Source organism: Oncorhynchus kisutch, linkage group LG13 (genome assembly GCF_002021735.2).
Source record: "Oncorhynchus kisutch isolate 150728-3 linkage group LG13, Okis_V2, whole genome shotgun sequence".
NCBI lineage: Eukaryota > Metazoa > Chordata > Actinopteri > Salmoniformes > Salmonidae > Oncorhynchus > Oncorhynchus kisutch.
The window spans coordinates 40856227-40870186 of record NC_034186.2 but is presented as its reverse complement, the minus strand read 5'-3'; the positions used below and the strand labels follow the sequence as shown (position 1 = coordinate 40870186).

Below are 13960 nucleotides of genomic sequence, written 5' to 3'. Positions count from 1 at the left end.
ACCATGCCCTGTGCAACTGGGTCCTGGACTTCCTGACGGGCCGCCCCCAAGTGGTGAGGGCATGTAACAACATCTCCACCCCGCTGATCCTCAACACTGGGGCCCCACAAGGGTGTGTTCTCAGCCCTCTCCTGTACTCCCTGTTCACCCACGACTGCGTGGCCATGCACGCCTCCAACTCAATTCTCAAGTTTGCAGACGACACTACAGTGGTAGGCTTGATTACCAACAACGACGAGACAGCCTACGGAGAGGAGGTGAGGGCCCTCGGAGTGTGGTGTCAGGAAAATAACCTCACACTCAATGTCAACAAAACAAAGGAGATGATCATGGACTTCAGGAAACAGCAGAGGGAGCATCCCCCTATCCACATCGACGGGACAGTAGTGGAGAGGATGGAAAGTTTTAAGTTCCTCGGCGTACACATCACGGACAAACTGAAATGGTCCACCCACACAGACAGCGTGGTGAAGAAGGCACAGCAGCACCTCTTCAACCTCAGGAGGCTGAATAAATTCAGCTTGTCACCAAAAACACTCACAAACTTTTACAGATGCACAATCGAGAGCATCCTGTCGGGCTGTATCACCGCCTGGTATGGCAACTGCTCCGCCCATAAGGCTCTCCAGAGGGTAGTGAGGTCTGCACAACGCATCACCTGGAGCAAACTACCTGCCCTCCAGGACACCTACACCACCCAATGTCACAGGAAGGCCAAAAAGATAATCAAGGACAACAACCACCTGAGCCACTGCCTGTTCACCCCGCTATCAGCCAGAAGGAGAGGTCAGTACAGGTGCATGAAAGCGGGGGCCGAGAGACTGAAAAACAACTTCTATCTCAAGGCCATCAGACTGTTAAACAGCCATCACTAACATTGAGTGGCTGCTGCCAACATACTGACTAAACTCTAGTCATTTAATAATGGAAAATATATGTAATAAATGTATCACTAGCCACTTTAAACAATGCCTCTTTATATAATGTTTACATTACTCATCTCATATGTATATACTGTACTCTATACCATCTACTGCATCTTGCCTATGCTGTTCGGCCATCACTCATTCATATATTTTTATGTGCATATTCTTATTAATTCCTTTACACTTGTGTGTGTATAAGGTAGTTGTGAAGTTGTTATGTTAGATTACTTGTTAGATATTACTGCATTGTCGGAACTAGAAGCACAAGCATTTCGCTACACATCTGCTAACCATGTGTATGTGACAAATAAGATTTGGTTTGATGCCCCGACAAATTGAGGCTTTTCTGAGGCCAAAAGGGGCTGCAACTCAATATTAGAAAGGTGTTCCTATTGTTTTGTACACTCGGTATATTCAGCATGTGGCCCATATGGGAATCAAACCCACAACACAACCCTGGATGTGGGCAGCACCATGCTCTAACCCACTGAGCCATTGGACTTAGTGACTGAAATAAGTGTGATCAATGGGTATTGTCCTCTGCAGGTGTTGGCCACTGACATGTCCAAGCACATGAACTTCCTGGCTGACCTGAAGACCATGGTGGAGACCAAGAAGGTGACCAGTCTGGGAGTGCTGCTGCTGGACAACTACTCAGACCGCATCCAGGTCAGAGGTCATTCCTAGATTAGTAGACGCCACAGGCAGTGGTGGACTTACCATTAGGCAACTCAGGCAATTGCCCAGGGCCTCATGTCATTAGGGTTCTTGTGAACTTGGCATCATTTTGTTTAATAATACATAATTTCTCTGTTATCTTAACTTTTGAACACTTGGGTCTATTAGCTATTATGACCCAATTCCTGAAAGCTAAGACTCTTTCCATTTTCCTCTACTAAACTCATTAAGCTGGAAGAACACATTAGAAGGGACTGTGAGAAAAGCACAATTGAAAACAATGCATATCTTTTCTTTCTACACACATTATTACCATGATTATATTTTCCCGAACATTCCCATTAGCATACCTTTACGATGCATTTCACTCATTTTTTATGCAAATAAAAATGTACACCTTTCCCATATTCAACTAATTTAACATATTTTCTGAAAGTTGGTTGCAGTTTGTATATGTGCTAGAATGGTTAAAAAGGCCATCAAATGTAGACCTCCCGAGTGGCGCAGTGGTCTAAGACACTGCAGCGCAGTGCTAGCGGTGCCACTAGAGAGTCTGGGTTCGGGTCCAGGCTCTGTCGCAGCCGGCCGCGACCGGGAGACCCATGGGGAGGCACACAATTGGCCCAGCGTCGTCCGGGTTAGGGAAGGGTTTGGCCGGCAGGGATGTCCTTATCCCGTCATGCACTAGTGACTCCTGTGGCGGGCCGGGCGTAGTGCACACTGACATGGTCGCCAGGTGTACGATGATTCCTCCGACACATTGGTGCAGCTGGCTTCAGGGTTAAGTGGGCATTGTGTCAAGAAGCAGTGTGGCTTGGTTGGGTTGTGATTCTGAGGACACACGGCTCTCGACCTTCGCCTCTACCGAGTCCATACGGAAGTTGCATCGATGAGACAAGACTGTAACTACCAATTGGATACCATGAAATTGGGGAGAAAAAGGGGCACAAAAAAAGGCCAAAAAATGTTAAAACATATTTATCGGTTATTGGTCGATATTCCAATGAAAATATCACATATTGGCCCCAGAATTTCCACATCAGTGCATCCCTAAAATGAGATAGAAAGTATGTTGAAATGATAAAGGACCTACTGTATAAGCCTGTTTTAAAATAACTGCCCTTTTATGGCCTGCAAATGTTCTTTTGACTAACAAATCTATCTGGAAAAAAAATTGTGCGGCCTGCTGTTGAATTCTGACAACCCGATGTGGCTCGAGACAAAATGATTGACCACCCCTGTTCTACAGTATGTGGTGATACAAAACCTTTACTAGTGAAGGACATTTCAAATGTTTTCAGTTAGGCTTTTCATTCTGCTCCGCTCACCTAAATAAAGCCGGCTCTTTTTAAAGCCGGCTTTTGTTGAATAGACATGGGGGTGCCTCAGACTGGCCTCTGCATGGGGCCTCTAAATCACTAAGTGACTAGTGCTGAGCAATTTTTGCTTTTTGAGTTCGGTTCGGTTTTGGTTAGATTATTATAATATCACCAAGTTTTTTAAATTTTGTTTTTATTTTTTTACTTAATTGCACAATTCTTTATGCGGGCTGAATGCTGCAACAACACAGAATAAAACAATTCATACAAGTTCCATGATGGTAGTGGCTGCCCATTGCTACTTAGCATTTATTAACCATCATTTATTCACGTTACTTTAATAAAATATTTCAGTTGTTGTATATACAACATTTGTTTTACTCAAAGAATTAATGTAATATTTCATTCAAAGTCATCAAATAATCTATATAGAGCTGCTGCCTATGCTGTCTGACAAAATCACTTTTATAGTAGTTCTTCAAAGTAAATAAGGCATACTTTTAAGACTGCTGAATACCAACTATCAATCACTTAGAAAAGGTTGGTGACCACTGATCCCAATGCAGTTCACTTTCGCATGACTTAAAAAATGTTTTGTAGGAATGAGGTTTGTGCGGTAGGTCTACTACATTATCACAGCATATTGGCTATATGCCTGGCCTGCCAATATTGTTATTCTCAGACCATGTTATAAACTCAGCAAAAAAAGAAACGTCCTCTCACTGTCAACTGCGTTTATTTTCAGCAAACTTAACATGTATTTGAATGAACATAACAAGATTCAACAACTGAGACATAAACTGAACAAGTTCCACAGACATGTGACTAACAGAAATGGAATGTTTTCCCTGAACAAAGGGGGTGTACAAATCAAAAGTAACAGTCAGTATCTGGTGTGGCCACCAGCTTCATTAAGTACTGCAATGCATCTCCTCTTCATGGACTGCACCAGATTTGCCAGTTCTTGCTGTGAGATGTTACCCCACTCTTCCACCAAGGCACCTGCAAGTTCCCGGACATTTCTGGGGGGAATGGCCCTAGCCCTCACCATCTGCAGTCCTCATGCCTCCATGCAGCATGCCTAAGGCACGTTCACGCAGATGAGCAGGGACCCTGGGCATCTTTCTTTTGGTGTTTTTCAGAGTCAGTAGAAAGGCCTCTTTACTGTCCTTTGTTTTTATCACTGTGACCTTAATTGCCTACCTCTGTAAGCTGTTAGTGTCTTAATGACCGTGTGCATGTTCATGTTAACGACCAGGTGCATGTTCATTAATTGTTTATGGTATATTGAACAAGCATGGGAAACCGTGTTTAAAGCCTTTCCAATAAAGATCTGTGAAGTTATTTGAATTTTTAAGAATTATCTTTGAATGACAGGGTCCTGAAAAAGGGACTTTTTTTGTTTGTTGCTGAGTTTATTTCAAAGCTCAAACTTTGATAACCGGTCGATCACGATTGACTGGTCGATCTTCAAGGCATTCCTAGTCTATCGCCAAACACTTCTGTAGAAACGCCAACGATGAAGGCTTGCACTCCTTTTCGGGCAGGTAGTGGGCTAGAGTCATCACGCGTGACGCGTGAGTCATCACTCCAGAGAACGTGTTTCCACTTCTCCAAATTCCAATGGCGGCGAGCTTTATACCACTTTGTGCCATTGCACATGGTGATCTTAGGCTTATGTGCGGCTGCTCGGTAATGGAAACCCATTTCATGAAGCTCCCGATGAACAGTTCTTGTGCTGACATTGCTTCAAGAGGCAGTTTGGAACACATTAGTGTGTGTTCCAACCAAGGACAGACGATTGTTATGCGCTGCGAGCTTCAGCCCTTGGCGGTCCCGTTCTGTGAGGTTGTGTTGCCTACCACTTTGCGGCTGAGCCATTGTTGCTCCTAGACGTCTCCACTTCACAATAACAACACTTACAGTTGACCGGTGCAGGTCTAACGGAGCAGAAATATGACTAACTGACTTGTTGGAAAGGTGTCCTCCTATGATGGTGCCACGTTGAAAGTCATTGAGCTCTTCAGTAAGGCCATTCTACTGACAATGGTTGTCTATGGAGATTGCACGGCTGTGCTCGCTTTTATATGCCTGTCAGCAAAAGGTGTGGCTGAAATAGACGAATCCACTCATTTGAAGGGGTGTCCACATACTTGTATGTATATATATATAGTATATATATATATATATATATATATATATATATATATATATATATAGTGTAAGTCAAGACATAGTGTCATGTAAATGTAGGTTTCTACATAAATGCCTGAAGTAGAAATGACAAAAGTCAAAAGTTTTAGAACACCTACTCATTCAAGGGTTTTTCTTTCTTTTTACTATTTTCTACATTGTAGAATAATAGTGAAGACATCAGATCTATGAAATAGCACATGTGGAATCATGTAGTAACCAAAAAAGTGTTAAACAAATCAATATACAGTGGGGAGAACAAGTATTTCATACACTGCCGATTTTGCAGGTTTTCCTACTTACAAGGCATGTAGAGGTCTGTCATTTTTTATCATAGGTACACTTCAACTGTGGAATGGAATCTAAAACAAAAATCCAGAAAATCACATTGTATGATTTTTAAGTAATTAATTGGCATTTTATTGCATGACATAAGGATTTGATACATCAGAAAAGCAGAACTTAATATTTGGCACAGAAACCTTTGTTTTCAATTTCAGAGATCATATGTTTCCTGTAGTTCTTGACCAGGTTTGCACACACTGCAGCAGGGATTTTGGCCCACTTCTCCATACAGACCTTCTCCAGATCCTTCAGGTTTCGGGGCTGTCGCTGGGCAATACGGACATTCAGCTCCCTCCAAAGATTTTCTATTGGGTTCAGGTCTGGAGACTGGCTAGGCTACTCCAGGACCTTGAGATGCTTCTTACGGAGCCACTCCTTATTTGCCCTGGCTGTGTGTTTCGGGTCGTTGTCATGCTGGAAGACCCAGCCACGACCCATCTTCAATGCTCTTACTGAGGGAAGGAGGTTGTTGGCCAAGATCTCGCAATACATGGCCCCATCCATCCTCCCCTCAATACGGTGCAGTCGTCCTGTCCCCTTTGCAGAAAAGCATCCCCAAAGAATGATGTTTCCACCTCCATGCTTCACGGTTGGGATGATGTTCTTGGGGTTGTACTCATCCTTCTTCTTCCTCCAACCACGGTGAGTGGAGTTTAGACCAAAAAGCTCTATTTTTGTCTCACCAGACCACATGACCGTCTCCCATTCCTCCTCTGGATCATCCAGATGGTCATTGGCAAACTTCAGACGGGCCTGGACATGCGCTGGCTTGAGCAGGGGGACCTTGCGTGCGCTGCAGGATTTTAATCCATGACGGCGTAGTGTGTTACTAATCGTTTTCTTTGAGACTGTGGTCCCAGCTCTCTTCTGGTCATTGACCAGGTCCTGCTGTGTAGCTCTGGGCTGATCCCTCACCTTCCTCATGATCATTGATGCCCCACAAGGTGAGCTCTTGCATGGGGCCCCAGACCGAGGGTGATTGACCGTCATCTTGAACTTCTTCCATTTTCTAATAATTGCGCCAACAGTTGTTGCCTTCTCACCAAGATGCTTGCCTATTGTCCTATAGCCCATCCCAACCTTGTGCAGGTCTACAATTTTAACCCTGATGTCCTTACACAGCTCTCTGGTCTTGGCCATTGTGGAGAGGTTGGAGTCTGTTTGATTGAGTGTGTGGACAGGTGTCTTTTATACAGGTAACGAGTTCAAACAGGTGCAGTTAATACAGGTAATGAGCGAAATGACAAGAATGTATTTTTTTGCTTTGTAAGTAGGAAAACCTGCAAAATCGACAGTGTATCAAATACTTGTTCCCCCCACTGTATATTTGAGATTCTTCAAATTGCCACCCTTTGCCTTGATTACAGCTTTGTACACTCTTATCATTCTCTCAACCATCTTCACCTGTAATGCTTTTCCAACAGTCTTGAAGGAGTTCCCACATATGCTGAGCACTTGTTGGCTGCTTTTTCTTCACTCTGCGGTCTGACTCATCCCAAACCATCTCAATTGGGTTGAGGTCAGGTGATTGTGGATGCCAGGTCAATCTGATGCAGCACTCCATCGCTATTCTTCTTGGTAAAATAGCCCTTATACAGCCTGGATGTGTGTTGGGTCATTGTCCTGTTGAAAAACAAATTAAACACAAAAAAAACAAGCCCCACTTAGCCCAAACCAGATGGAATGGCGTATCACTGCAGAATGCTGTTGTAGCTATGTTGGTTAAGTGTGCCTTGAATTCTAAATAAATCACAGACAGTGTCACCATCAAAGCACCCCAACATCATAACACCTCCTCCATGCTTTATGGTTGGAAATACACATGCGGAGATCATCTGGTGACCCACATCGCTTCTCACAAAGACATGGACTCCAGACCAGAGGACAAATTTCCACCGGTCTAATGTCCATTGCTCATGTTTCTTAGCCCAAGCAATTCTTCTTATCGGTGTCCTTTAGTAGTGGTTTCGTTGCAGAAATTTATTTGGGCTGCATTCTGATGTGCAGTTAACTCTAATGAACTTATCCTCTGCAGCAGAGGTAACTCTGGGTCTTCCATTCCTGTGGCGGTCCTCAGGAGAGCCAGTTTCATTATAGCGCTTGACGGTTTTTGCAACTACAATTGAAGAAACTTTCAAAGTTCTTGAAGTGTTCCGTATTGACTGACCTTCATGTCTTAAAGTAATGATGGGTTCTCTTTGCTTATTTGAGCAGTTCTTGCCATAATATGGACTTGGTCTTTTACCAAATAGGGCTATCTTCTCTATTCCCCCCTACCTTTTCACAAAAACTGATTGGCTCAAACGCTTTAAGGAAAGAAATTTGACAAATTCACTTTTAACAAGACACACCTGTTAATTGCATTCCAGGTGACTACCCCATGAAGCTGTTTGAGAGAATGCCAAGAGTGTGCAAAGCTGTCATCAAGGCAAAGTGTGGCTATTTGAAGAATCTCAATATAAAACACTTTTTTGGTTATTACATGATTCCATATGTGTTATTTCACAGTTTTGATGTCATAACTAGTATTCTACAATGTAGGTGTTCTAAAACTTTTGACCAGTAGTGTATATGTAAATAATATATAAAAATATTCTGAAAAGATCAAAGCAATAGATTAACAGGGTCCTTTGTGATTGTCTCAAGGTCCTGCAGAACATGGTTCACTGTGCTGACCTGAGTAACCCCACCAAGCCACTGGACGTCTACCGCCAGTGGACAGACCGCATCATGATGGAGTTCTTCACCCAGGGGGACAGGGAGAGGGACAAGGGCATGGAGATCAGCCCTATGTGTGACAAACACAATGCCTCTGTCGAGAAGACCCAGGTACTGTACTGTACAGCGCATGTGCATAGCATACAAGTAGTGTGCACGCAGGCGAAGGCGCGCAGGCTCTCTCACTCAATCTGCAAACCCACCCGCAGATCTTTGGCACTGCTTAACAGACCCAGTTGCTTACAAGTTATTGTCATACTGTCTGTTTGAACCTATCAAACAGTGTGGGGCCCTACTCGTAAACTTTTGCTAAAACCATGGGTTTAAATCATTGGTCTTACATTTCTAGCTGCTAGATTTTCTCATAGGCCAACCTGGCAAAAATTGCCACGATGCTGGGGACGGCCAGCTGAGCAGATAATTCGATCCGGAAACTAAATAAGGAATCAACCTTAAACGGTATAGCCACCATGAAATTGTATTTGTTAAACAGGTCAATTTGGCCACCAGAGGGAGATTGTTAAACCATCCAACTGCTTGTTTAAGTGGAGTGTTCCAATATATGTTGCATGATGCTTCCATGGCTAAGCTATTGATGTTCCACAAAGTTCGAAAGGCAGTAAGGCACATTTCTGCATATATGACCAAATTCCAAGTTTTTACTCACCGTTTCATACACATCCATGTGCTTTTATGGGGATTATGCGTTTATATTTTTAGCTACATCCACCGTAAAAATAAATCGAAGATGGAGGTCTTGTCAACTGGTTGTATTTTTTCCAAACCATTATAACTGATTGGGGTCACAGTTCGCTAAGACAGTTGGCTAAAAGTTCAATGGATACTTTAGTGAGAAAGTATTGGGATCAGATCCAACTACGTAGACAATTTTAATTGGCTGATAAGAATTTTGTTACTGGATATTGCATTGTGGCAAATTTTGCCAGCATGGTTTATGAGAAAAGCTAGCAACTAGCCATTTGAGACCAATGGTTTAAACCAATGGTCTTAGCAAAAGTTCAGAAGTATGGGTCTTTGTGCATTTACATCTCACATATTTACTCCACCCTGCAGGTGGGATTCATAGACTACATTGTCCACCCTCTGTGGGAGACGTGGGCAGACCTGGTCCACCCTGACGCCCAGGACATTCTGGACACGCTGGAGGACAACCGGGAGTGGTACCAGAGTATGATCCAGCGCAGCCCCTCACCCACCCTCGAGGACAGGGACCTTGACGGGGGACCAGGGGCCCTGGAGGTCATGGCGGGGGGCTGCTGCACCTCCACAGGGGACAAGTTCCAGTTTGAACTCACCCTGGAGGAGGAGGAGGAGGGCGACGTCGAGTCAGACCTGGAGAGCTCACCCGAGGAGGAGATGTCACTGGGGGGAGAGACTTCTAGGAAGACCCCGGCCCTGTCTCAATCCCCAGAGCCCAGCAGCAGCAGCAGCACCAGACACCGGCCCCCCTCCCCTCACCCTGGCCGGGCCCTCAGTCTGACCACCATGTCAGTTAGGAGCCCCGGCTATCTCAGGACGTTGAGCCCCGGGCTGGACGGGGACGACAGAGATGATATGGACAGAGAACTGGGTCAGGAAGGTAATAGTGTAGCGTACCTACGGCTTGGCACGTAACACCAACCCTAGCCCACCCAGCACCTCATTCAGTCCCTGCCTTGGTCCCAGCAGCAATTGGACGTGCAGGGTGGGTTTTTTGACAACAGTCTGTAATGACAACAGTCCCTTTACACTGAAGACACCTTTACACTGACCACTTTCCCTCCGTTTAATCTTGTAGAACAAGAAGTATCGTTATATCCTTTTTTTTTCACCTTCTGTAATTGATTCTAGGGGTAAAGTGTCAGAAACAGACTGCTGTATATGTCTAGCTGATCAAAGGTAGAACTAATTACATGGCTAACCAGTCTCACCAACGTCTCCTGATGGAGCAAGGAATTTTACTGAGAAAATGTCTTCCTCAAAATGATGGAATATAGATCTATTCAATGGAATATTGTAAGGATTGTGATCAATTTACAGGGTCTTAGAACTGTTGCACCATACAATTAGGGGGATTATATTTGTTTGAATTCAGTAAGCATAAACTAGTATATTTTATTTAGTTTCTGAGAGTTCTGTGAATGATAAGTTAACCAAATCCAGTATGTACCTGAATAGTGAGATAATTGTGACTTAAAACCTCAGGGTATGGAGAGAGAAATGATTTTAATGTAGCACAGACTTCTTGGGTGCCCCTTAACCTAGACTCCCTGTTTCGAGTTTATGTCGCTGACGACAAACGTTTCTTAGAACTTCAAGAGGTTCAAGTTACACAAAAATACATAACTGATTGACATGTGTCTGGCGCCCTCTATTGATCTAAATTAAGAGTTTGAGAACTAAAGCAAGTTAATAAGTATGGAGTAAGAAACAAACAGTACCAGTACAATTATATACATTGGGGTCTGAAATTATTGACACCCTTGATACGGAATCATTTATAGGAAATCTTTAGGAGTGTCAATAATTCTCACCCCTACCTTTTAGGAGGGGGGAAAGTCATTTTTTAGCACAAAATATAGCTCAGTATTTTTATTGTTTATTTTATACAGTCAGTATTGCTATTCTTTATCAAGGGTGTCAATCATTTCAGACCCCACTGTATACAAGTCAAGCATTTAAACATTTCCTGAAGTACTGTGGTTGATTGGGTTGTTTTAAATCTAGACAAACACCACCACTACACTCATATTCGTAACATTGTATTTGTTTTTATGGGGTCATGTTTTACGTTTGTGTCACATTTTTAAATATGTTGTTTTCTTTTATATATTTGGGATGTCTTCACTATGTCTGTTTGTCTCTGTGCTTTGTAAGCATAGTTATCAGGGTGCCTCCACCATCCAGTAGCACTTTACAATCTCTGTTGTAAATTAATTCAGTTTTGAAGCGCTTGAGCCAAACCATGATTCTACTAGACAGCTTACTGAAGGTTGTGTAGATCTGAGAGGAATGGATAGGTGTAATAAATGTGGTAATAATTCCACCTAACCTATCAGAGTGGTTAAATTGTGGTTAAATTGTCATGTACTGTAGCTTAAACCTATGAAATCCTGTCAGATCTCCACAAGTGTCTAGGGGCTATGGGTTGTTTCTGGACAGGGCCGCAGAGTAGACTAATAAGGGTTTTTGTCCAGTAGGGTGCGATGCTTTGAAAGTTGCAGATAGAAATGTAGTGAACAGAGATGATATGATTCCCTGTATAACACAGCAGAAAATAATTTCCGTATTGACATTTGATAACTTCCCATTTGCCTGAATAAGCCCCTAATGTCTTGTTTAATTTGTTCTTGAGGGGAAACAAGTTTATAGGGAAAATTGTGCCACAAGTGTTTGGAATTTGAACCAAAGCATCTGCCAGCCTAAGTCATTATGAAATGTTTAACACAATGTTCTCTCTGAACTGTTGATTGTATTAATGTTATTTGATCAATTGTTAGAATTATGCTAATTTTTTAAATGGGAAATGTCTCACCTTATAACACGTTGGATGTAAATGCTTCGACTTAAATGCCTCATTCAATTTTGTCAAGTTGATTTAATGTTCTGCTCTTCACAGGGATACAGCTTTTATCTACAGTATGCGAATGCCAATTGACCACAGCAAAACACTGAAACATCCATTTTCCACCAATGCTGTATAACTTTCAACAAGTATGCTACAGGGAAGGACCAACAGGAATTGTAAGACGTTGGAGAATATGCTTGTACCCCAGATGTACAGTACTAGTCAAAAGTTTGGACACCTTCTCATTCAAGGGTTTTTCTTAATTTTTTACTATTTGCTACATTGTAGAATAATAGCGAAGACGTCAAAACTATGAACACATATGGATTCATGTGGTAACAAAAAAATATATTTTAGATTCTTCAAAGTAGCCAAGCTTTGCCTTGATGACAGCTTTGTACACTCTTGGCATTATCTCAAACAGCTTCATGAGGAATGCTTTTCCAACAGTCTTGGAGTTCCTACATATACAGTTGAAGTCGGAAGTTTACATACACCAAATACATTTAAACTCAGTTTGTCACAATTCCTGACATTTAATTCCCTGTCTTAGGTCAGTTGGGTTCACCACTTTATTTTAATGTGAAATGTCAGAATAATAGTAGAGAGTGATTTATTTCAGCTTTTATTTCTTTCATCACATTCCCAGTGTGTCAGAAGTTTACATACACTCAATTGCTTAACTTGGGTCAAATGTTTCAGGTAGCCTTCCACAAGCTCCCACAATAAGTTGGGTGAAGTTTGGCCAATTCCTCCAAACAGAGCTGGTGTAACTGAGTCAGGTTTGTTGGCCTCCTTTCTCGCACATGCTTTTTCAGTTCCGCACACACATTTGCTATGGGATTGAGGCCAGGGCTTTGTGATGGCCACTCCAATACCATGACTTTGTTGACCTTAAGCCATTTTGCCACAACTTTGGAAGTATGCTTGGGGTCATTGTACATTTGTAAAAGACCAATTTGCGACCAAGCTTTAACTTCCTGACTGATGTCTTGAGATGTTGCTTCAATATATCCACATACTTTTGCTTCCTCATGATGCCAACTATTTTGTGAAGTGCACCAGTCCCTCCTGCAGCAAAGCACCCCCACAACATGATGCTGCCACCACCGGTTGGGATGGTGATCTTTGGCTTGCAAGCCTCCCCATTTTCCGCCAAACATAACAATGGTCATTATGGCCAAACAGACCCAAGAAGATTTCTCCAAAAGTGCAATCTTTGTCCCCATGTGCAATTGCAAACCATAGTATTTTTATGGTGGGTTTGGAGAAGTGGCTTCTTCCTTGCTGAGAAACCTTTCAGGTTATATTGTGGAGGTCCACAATTTTTTTTCTGAGGTCTTGGCTGATTTCTTTTGATTTTCCCATGATGTCAAGCAAAGAGGCACTGAGATTGAAGGTAGGCCTTGAAATACATCCACAGGTACACCTCCAATTCACTCAATTTATGTCAATTAGCCTATCGGAAGCTTCAAACGCCATGACTTCATTTTCTGGAACTTTTCCAAGCTGTTTAAAGGCACAGTCAACTTAGTGTATGTAAACTTCTGACTCACTGGAATTGTGATACAGTGAGTTATAAGTGAAATAATCTGTCTGTAAACAATTGTTGGAAAAATTACTTGTCATGCACAAAGTAGATGTCCTAACCGACTTGCCAAAACTCTAGTTTGTTAAGAAGTTTGTGGAGTTGTTGAAAAACAAGTTTTAATGACTCCAACCTAAGTTTATGTAAACTTCTGAGCACTTGTTGGCTGCTTTTCCTTCACTCTTCGGTCCAACTCATCCCAAACCATCTCAAATTGGGTTGAGGTCTGGTGATTGTGGATGCCAGGTCATCTGATGCAGCACTCCTTGTTCAAATAGCCCTTACACAGCCTGGATGTGTGTTTTGAGTCATTGTCCTGTTGAAAAACAAATGATAATCACACAAAGTGCAAACCAGATGGGATGGCGTGTCGCTGAATGCTGTGGTAGCCATGCTGGTTACGTGTGCCTTGAATTCTAAATAAATCACAGACAGAGTCACCAGCAAAGCACCATCACACCTCCTCCATGCTTCACGGTGGGAACAACACATGCGGAGATCATCTGTTCACCTAATCTGTGTCTCACAATGTCATGGCAGTTGGAATCAAAAATCTCAAATTTGGACTCATCAGACCAAAGGACATATTTCCACTGGTCTAATGTCCATTGCTTGTGTTCCTTGG

The 13960-nt window shown here is 42.7% G+C and overlaps 1 protein-coding gene across 6 annotated transcripts in view; it reads left to right on the top strand.

Moving 5' to 3' along the window:
- Positions 1-11765, top strand: part of LOC109902377 (cAMP-specific 3',5'-cyclic phosphodiesterase 4D) — a 170682-nt gene extending 158917 nt beyond the window's left edge. For all 6 annotated transcript variants that reach the window (XM_031786254.1, XM_031786255.1, XM_020498679.2 and 3 more), the window contains 3 exons: positions 1473-1595; positions 8108-8290; positions 9254-11765. In XM_031786254.1, coding sequence (XP_031642114.1) covers positions 1473-1595; positions 8108-8290; positions 9254-9814 — 867 coding nt within the window. In that variant the 3' untranslated portion in view covers positions 9815-11765. The remainder of the gene's footprint in view (positions 1-1472; positions 1596-8107; positions 8291-9253) is intronic.
- Positions 11766-13960: the final 2195 nt, after the last annotated feature.